The following is an 8,815-nucleotide window of genomic DNA, read 5'->3' as shown; positions in this document are numbered from 1 at the left end:
TTAATTATTTTATTTATTTATTTTTCAGTGAGACAAGGTATCATTCTGTAGCCCTGGCTTGCCTGGAACTCACTCTGTGAACCAGGCTGACCTCAAACTCCCAGAAGTCTGTCTGCCTCTGCCTCTCCAGTGCTGGAAAGGCTCAAAGGTGACAGAGGTGAGGTTCTGAGGAAATATAAAGGAATCAGAGGTGGGTTCTGGGGAAGTGCTTTTAATCTCTGAGAATCGCTCTTCTCATTGGTGTGAATGATGAAAAAAGAAGAGAGATGGGCAGTTGAAAAACCAGAATGAGGATTTCCAGCAACAACCTCTTGAGAAATAACAGGAAAGTGTCATACTTCCCACAGGGTTTCCAGAACGGTAGCATTGTTGTCAAAGCTCTCACCATTAGGCATAGAAAAAGCTGGATAATCTTTTTTTTCCTTTAAGCAAAGTATGCTGTGATCCCTTAAAACCTTTTTATAATATGTGCTCACACCTGAAGAACCTACTTGTGAAAAATAACAATTTCACTAAAACGTGAATTTGAAGCCTTTTCATAATTAATCAATAGTTTTCATAAAAATATATTTTATGAAATTATTAAATATGCAATTTCCTTAGGAAAAATCCTGCTAATTGTAATATCTTCATTTTGAAAATAAAAACAAAAGACATTGCTTCTGAGAATGATGAAACTCAGGCTTCAGCTATCTGAGCACTCAGAAACCAGACAGCAAAAACAGAGAATGGTACCCTGAGTACCAGTTCTTTTCACAGATGCAGTCAGTCCCTGGGAAGCATCGGTGAGCATTTGTCCCAAGGGCCTGTTTAGTGAGACTCTCTACAGTCCAGTAACATCATCCAGGGTCCTCTTCTTCCAACCACAGGTCACAAATGTTTCAGTTTGTATTTAAACTCAATATCATGTAATGGTGGCAGAATTCCCAAGCCTGCCCTGGACTGATCAAGAGGCGGACACTGGACAGGGCTCTCTACAAGTTCCAGTTCAAAGCACGAAAGCATCAGAATCAAAAACTGCTTGATCTCTTGGACAGCAAATAGTCTCCCAGGGCATATTGTAGCTCCAGATCCAAATGGCATGTAGAAACACTTCAGTTTGTTCCCATTGCTGTAGAAGGAGGTCTTTGCCTTCCCGTTCTCATCAAGGTATCGGTCATATTTAAAAGTCTGCAATAAGTACACAAGAAGCCAATGAGCTATTTTGATAGAAATATGTCTCATTCTTGACCAAAGAGTCATTTTCTTCTAATAACTCTGTCCTCTGTGAGTTCACACACACCCAGCCCTGATCAGGTAATCCTGGAAAGACCTTATTAAGAGTTGGTGGCCCAGAAGCTCTAGATCCCTTCTGTTCTGCCTGGGCACTCGTTCTTTAGTTAGGCAAAAGAAGCAAAGGATTAGAAAAATATACTAAAAGAATCAAGTCAAATGCATTACCCTCCATCAGTGTGGCTTTTGGAGAGGGTCCTTTTTAAGGAAAAAGAAAGGTGGTAGTTTTGCTATGGCTGAAAACATAATCTAGCAGAAAGCATGAAATGAAAACTATTCAGACTAAAAGTTCAAAACTCTTTCCTCTACCCAACGTTTCCAAAACAAATGAGTCTTTGCTATAATAAAGGGGACAATCCCTATGGCTTCAATGAGCAAATCAAAACTGTAATCGCAAATCCATTCCTCATTCAGACCTGGGTGGCTGTCACCTCAATACAGAAACTTACCAGAGGGTCTGGGTAGATCTCAGGATCCAAATGCATTAGCTGAGGGTAAAGAGCTATGATGTCATCTTTTCGGATATTATAGGAACCGTCTTCCAGGTGTAGAGTGAAATCCTCCTTAGCAGTCCGGATATTCAAGGACGCACTAGACAGTCTCAGAGCCTCTTTGATGATGCTATCTACATATTGTTAAATAAAAGAGCAAGAGAGGAGGGAAGGGAAGAGGGTGGAGCAGGGAAAATGACAGGGAGGGAGAGAAGAATTTACATATTAAAAATATTTCCGAGTTAATTTATTTTTACATTGATGGGTGTTTTGCCGCATGTACGTGTGTGTGCAACGTGCAGCTGACTGGTGTCTACAGAGGTCAGAAGAAGGCACCAGATACTTTAGAACTGGACTTCGGATGGTTGTGAGCCACCATGTGGGTGCTGTGGGTCAAACCTGGGTCTTCTGAAAAGGCAGCAGGTGCTCTTAACCACTGGGCCATTTCTCCAGCCCTGGATTTATTCATTTAAAAACTACATAACATGAAGTCTGAAACACTTCTGACAACCAATATACAAAATGAACAAATGCAGGCTAACAAATGAAAGCTTCCTAAGCTGTTTCTGTTGCCACTGCACTGTTCTTCGTGACTCAGTTGTTCTGAAATATATTTTCAATCTAACCATCGAGGTCATTGGTTCTCAGCCTGTGGGTTATGACCCATTTGGGGGTTGCTGAACGGCCCTTTCACAGGGGCCACTCACAACCATCAGAAAACACAGATATTTACATTATTATTCATAACAGTAGTAAAATTACAGTTATGAAGTAGCAATGAAAATAATTTTATGATTGGGGGTCACCACAACATGAGGAACTGTATTAAAGGGTTGCAACATTAGAAAGGTTGAGAACCGTTGATCCAAGTTAATAATCTTTTGATACAATACAATGTTCCTCACCATCAATGGGAACTAGATAAACATCTCTTATTTTATAGAACACTAATATTATTTCTGTAGGACCCTAAGCAGCTAATAAAGTTGAAATAACTAGTAATCAATTCTGTGTGAATTATTGTTGACCATATAAGGAATGAAACATCTTGATAGAGAAATGCCTTTCCAAGCATTTCATGAGTCTACCACTCCATGCTTAGGAGATCCCATAATTATTGGGTGGTGTGCAATGGCACCCTGCTTCTAGATAAAGGAGTGCAGGAACGAAATAGACCTCAGAGCTGCTGAAGTCTCAGGGAGGTTCCCTGTGCCATCCAGCCTCTAGCTGGCTTGCTCCCAGGTTTCACGCCACAATTGTGTCTGCAACCACACACGCTTAGCCCTTTCTTTATGAGTGAGAGAAGGGAGGTGTTCAAAGCAAAGTGACAAGCCCACCCCTTCAAACCAGGCAGTGCTGGATCTAAGCTCTTTCGCTTCAGAGAAGCTAAATTGTCCTTCAAGTACACACAGGCTTCTGTCCTTTACAGAAGAGGACTTAAAAAGAAGGTTGTTTTCTTATAAACACGCGGCACTTCTGTATTCTAGGAAATACAGAAACAGGGAAAGAAAAGCCTTGGCCCCATCCCACAAGCCAATCATGTTTTCTTGATGGTACCTTGTTCACACTTAGTTCCAAGCTTTCTTAAAAATCCCGACTTTATGGTTTTGGAAGACTAACAAGGAGGCAAAGGACATGGAGCAGCTGAGTATCACAAGTCCCATGCCAGTGTTGCCACTGTTCCGCCCTGTCTGTGATCAGGTCGTCATCCCACCCTGTGGGTCTCAGTTCCTCACTTGTTAGATAAAAGTGGAAATTCCCTAGTTAGCAGACGGCTGTGGGGTTGTAAGATACTCGGCATAGTATTGAGAACATAATACAGTATGTAGTGAGCACTGTTACCAGTGACACGTGAATGAGGGGTAGGGTAGAAAACACACCTAGGACCGGCAGGTCGTTCAGCTGCATTTGATCCAAATAAATACCATTCCCTTCACAGCTGGGATTTTGACCAGCACTCTGCAATGCTCCGTTCACTTCTTCAGAGGCTGCTTTCAAAGCTTCAGGACTCCTGTGAAAAGAGACGTATGGAGATCATTCAGAGATCTGCAAGTAGGTAAGAACTCCATTTCTTTTAATGAGTAAGCAAAGGGGCATTGCCCTTTACTTGTACTGGATTCTGAACGGATTCATGCCCTGGGACTCAGAAAGGGGCATTAAAGGGGCTTTGCTATGTAAACACAAAGCTTTGATGAGCTCTCTATAAATCAGTGGCTCTAGTAAGGGCGAGACATTCATGCGATGACTATAGTAATTCAGAAGAAATATTGCGTCTAACATACAATTACAATTAGTTGCCAAGTAGAATTTCAAATTGCTCTTAAAATGGCTTCAGAACATTAATGTTTTGCCATTTATGTTGTTATCTTTGAGCTGATAAAGGATACTTCCATTCAATACGTGGAAGTTTGCTGGAGGCCGTTTGAAATCTCCTTCACCTGATTACAGTAAACTGAGCCTGGGGAATGTTTGGCCAACAAGTAGTTGTTTAACTTAAAATACGGCTGCAGTTCATAGATGACTTGAAATTGATGTGAAAATAGGGATGTTCAAAATTAGTAAGGCATGATATCTGCCCTCATCACGTCTGCAAACCTGTCATCATTTAAAATGTTTTTATCACGATGAAGATTGCAGTCATGGATTTAATTTGACCTTAAGAGGAACACTATGAGATTAAGAGCAAGACTGGACCAGGGGGCCTGTATTGACAAGTGCCAGCCATCCAAGTTCTGTGGCTTCTGGGACATCCCTTTCCATGGGGCTGTATTCCTACAAAATGCTGCTTCTGTTACACACATGTTAACAGGGGCACTATCACACTCTTGACCGATAGCAAAGAAAGCTCCGCTAGTCTTTTGGGGCTTTTAGTTAAAATTGTAATTTACGTCCCTTTGAGTAATGACAACACTTAAATTGCTAGTCACCTGATCATCTGAAACAGGCTCCAGAAGGTTGCAGGAATGGTGTTTGCTTGAGATGCCCAGAGGATAGCGAGGTGCGTCTTGGCCTTCTCTGCGTCGTCAAAGGTGGAGAGAGTGTCATTGAGAAACATGCGCAGACTGATCAGTTCAGAGACCTGTTCCCTCTTAGAGAGGTTCTTATGCTTCAAGCCCTCAGCCAGTTTTTCCCGGGCCTTATGTGCCATCCTGAACAAGTGAATAGGGAGGCCTGCCACCAGCGCAGGAAAGACTTGGTCAAATTGCTTGAAGTTGTCAAGGTTGTTGAGAATAAGAGCTCTTTGTGCGTCTGGCTTTGAAGTATCTCTGCCAAACAGAGTTAGATATCCGGCTTCAAACATCACTCGATAGCAGAAGGCGTACATCCCTTCGGTGACCCAGACAGCACTCTCTGATTTAGGAAGGCCAGGAGGCCTCAAGATCAATTGGAGGTTTTGCATCATGACTTCAGAGAGTGAGTGCAAAGCGTCTCCCTGGAGGGTTTTGGCAAAAGTGTTGTTTATGTTTTCCGTGGTATTTCCATCACTTGGGTCAATGCTTCTGTGTCCAAATGCCTGGCAGAAAAGAAAAGCCGTGAAAGGAAGAGGGGCTGAACCTGGGCTTGCCAGAGATAGGAGACGGCTGAAAGGCAGATTGAGGGTGTTCATACCCCTCCGCCTGGCTTTCCCATAGACGATTTCACAGCACATGGAAAGGCAGAACAGAACACACTCTTTCTTTAGGGGGAGTTTAGACCCCAGCTTTTCAGGGAAGTTTCTCTAGACTGTCCCACTAACTTTGATGTCAAACTAACATGATACTGATTTTATCTTTACTTATTTAGTCTCTGTAAATGTATTTAATTTACTTAATGACAGATATGTCTAATATTGTTTTTCAAAAATTCAGTGTTGTTTTCTCTAGAACAGAGATTCTTGATCAGATCTAAATGATGCTTAAATATACAACCTTCTTCTTAATGATCGAAGCATTTGTGGGCATGTGTGTGGTAATAGGCATGATGAATGTTGATTTTGCCAGCACTCTACCCTGAGTGTTGTACAGACAAATTGATGCTAGCAATCTGTACCTTCCTTATTCATATACAGTGTCATCTGGCTCACAAAGTACTTACAAAGTGATCAATTTGTATATGTCATCATCAATGACAAATTTACATCTACCTTGAATTTTTAATACTTAGTACTGAGACTTCCTGATTGTATGTTCCCTCTTTCCTACAATCTATAACATCAGAATAACTAAATAAACAAGTACATTAGCAGGTTAGGAAACAAACAGAATCTGTATAAACTAGTTACCTTTGCAGAAGTCGTGTAATGGAATTTTTTCCAATCAAAGTATTTTCCATGACTTAACACCTTAGGGTATGACGAGGAGTTGGTGACGAAGTGGACGTATCTCCCCATTAGTTTGCAGGTAAAAACATGGCCATGTTTCCTTTGATTTGCTCTCAGGAACTCGAGAGGATTGGACCCAAATTTCAGAGCGCAGCCCAGGTACGGGATCAACCCGTTCTCCAGAGGAGGTTCACCTGCTTTCCTGTAAGACAGATTTGAGAGGTTTAGAAAATGACATGGTTAGCGCTTTTATGAAAGCCAGGTTTTTACTGGTTTCTACCAATAATTTCAAGCTTCGTAACTACAGTTTGCAGATACCTCTTTTACTAAAACAGTAGGCTTTTTAGCCTACTAAGATATTGGTGAAGATGATTACCAAAGCTGCCTACCCATCAATCCATCCACCATCCCATCTCTCAGTCTGTCTACCACCACACATACATACATATGTCCGCTCATCAAGTTCTCCTTAGATTGTTTACTATGTCTATGTCTGACTGCTTTTCCCAACACAGGGCCAAAAGTGTCAACAGAGCCAACAAGATTCTTGATTTCACTGTAGAAATGAAGCTACTGTCTAGTGCTTAGACCTACTCAATGAATCATTTGCCCAAATGCCTAAAATGTTTCATTTTTTCCTGTTTGTTAAAGATGTGAAACCCCAAATAACAGAAAAGGCTACAGAGCTGAAGTGTTTAAAATCTTCATACTTTAAAAATGTTGGCATTCTAGTGTCTGGAGGTGCGGCTCCGTGATAGAGCTCTTGCCTAGCACACGTGGAACCTTCCATTTGATTCCCAACTCTGAAAAGAAGGAGATTATCATTCTGTGATGATATTTGAAGAGAATGGGAATCCCATTTGAAAAATTAGATTATTATAAAAATCAAGTTGGGAGGGGTAAGCATTGGTAGATCATCAGTCATAATTCACTGATATTTAGCTCTCTTAAATATTTTATTTTGGTTTAGTTTGGTTTGGTTTTTCGAGACAGGGTTTCTCTGAAGCTTTGGAGCCTGCCCTGGAACTAGCTCTTGTAAACCAGGCTGGCCTCGAATTCACAGAGATCCTCCTGCCTCTGCCTCCCAAGTGCTGGGATTAAAGGCTTGCGCCACCACCACCGGTGTTTTATTAGATACCAAAAACTTAATTATTTTCCAACAAAAGCTACTTGTTTTTTGTTAGGATAACTAAATTGATTTTTCCTGTCTTAGCATTAAGATAAGCTGCTTAATTAAAACTGGAAACTATCAGGCATGAATTAAAACAGCTCAAAGGGCAAAGAAGTTTTTAAAAGTAAGAGAGCAGACAGCAGTCTACCTCGCTGAAGATGTGCCAGGGGTATTCCTGTATTTTAATGCTGACGTAACAGAAAGCCCAAATGCACACATGCTCAGCAAGTGCAGCTATTCAGTCCGTGTGATAGAAAGAAGCTTCCAGATTTCACCCTTGCCAATGCACCCTTCCCTGCTCAGGTTTGCTCAGAGGCTCAAAAACAAGCAGAGCACTGCAATACTCGATAAACTGGAGCTCTGTCCCTCGTGTGCTGACATAACATTCAGGCCCAGAGACACAGCTAACATGTACATGCACACACAAACATGCATTTATATGTTTTTTAGTTCTGTTTAACCAGCTCTGCATCACCATTGGTGTATATGAATATTCAAAAGGAAACTGTCTATATCTTTTCAGGGTTAGCCAAAGAAGTCAGGCCTTAATTTTGAAATGAAAGATACTAATGAACTAGTATTATTTTCAAAACTGTGTAACAGTGATGGTAAAGAATGCTAGAAATAAGCTAAAAAGAAAATTAAAGAAAAATCCTTTCCATACCTTCTCCTTATGCCAAAGATAACCCATATGCCGCACACCACAGCAAGCCCCCAAATCAAAGAGATGGTCATCATTTTGCAAAACAGGAAAAAGTCCCAAGGGGAGAGTCTGTGCTTAGCCAGGTAAGACTGCCCCTGAGCAGAGGCTCAACCTAGACTTTTTATATGCATAGGACTATGATTCAATAACTTGAACTTCGGTGACCAAAGCAAATAACTGACTATTTGTCCTCCTATTAGAAAACAGAAAAAAATAGTATCACCGGGCCTTGAACTAAGTCCACAGTATCAGAAGAGGCTCCAAAACAAGCAGAGAGCTGCAATACTCGATAAGCTGGAGGTCTGTCCCTCATGTGCTGACATAACATTCAGGCCCAGAGACACGGCTAACATCATGCTTCTGCATGTGGAAAAAGCAGGCATAAACACACTACAGATGTGCACATCTGTTAAAGACACTGAGTGTGATGTAAACTGAAACAAGCAGAAGCTTTCCCTCATGATAGTGATTGTTTATGTTATTTCCTTGGGGGAAAATTAATTTAAATAATTTTCCAGGAATATACCAGTCCAAAAGAATGAGAACTGGGTGGGACAATTTTCTTGTTTATTTGCTTGGTGTTTTTACAGACCCACAGGTGTTTTGTGTGGACTAGGATGTTTTAGTTACCTGCCATCATCTGTAGTGGCATTTCATTTGTATTTTAATAACTAAAGCTTGTCTAAAGATCAGAAAAGTGAAACAGCCAAACTGGCCGGCCTTACAGACCAGGCAGCAATGAAGCACACCTTTAGTCCCAGCACCCACAGCTCTCAGTCAGTCTCATTCTGAGCTTTCCTGCAGGCAGGATCACCATTTTCAGACAGAGATTGAGGTAAGAGCCAGTGGCTGGCTGTTTTACTTTTCTGATCTTCAGG

General features: G+C 41.3%; 1 protein-coding gene across 1 annotated transcript; it reads right to left on the bottom strand.

Annotated features, from left to right (window-relative positions):
* Positions 1 to 870: 870 nt before the first annotated feature.
* LOC130888186 (cytochrome P450 7A1) lies at positions 871 to 7,972 on the bottom strand. The gene is made up of 6 exons (XM_057791092.1): positions 7,899 to 7,972; positions 6,025 to 6,265; positions 4,691 to 5,277; positions 3,644 to 3,774; positions 1,722 to 1,897; positions 871 to 1,170 (listed from the first exon to the last, which is right to left on the bottom strand). The coding sequence occupies exons 1-6, from the start codon at positions 7,970 to 7,972 to the stop codon at positions 871 to 873; spliced, it is 1,509 nt and encodes a 502-aa protein (XP_057647075.1).
* Between the last annotated feature and the right edge of the window lie 843 nt (positions 7,973 to 8,815).

This window comes from Chionomys nivalis, chromosome 16, assembly GCF_950005125.1.
Source record: "Chionomys nivalis chromosome 16, mChiNiv1.1, whole genome shotgun sequence".
Classification (NCBI taxonomy): Eukaryota; Metazoa; Chordata; class Mammalia; order Rodentia; family Cricetidae; genus Chionomys; species Chionomys nivalis.
The sequence above is the reverse complement of the archived record's forward strand: the minus strand, read 5'-3'. Positions and strand labels throughout refer to the sequence as shown.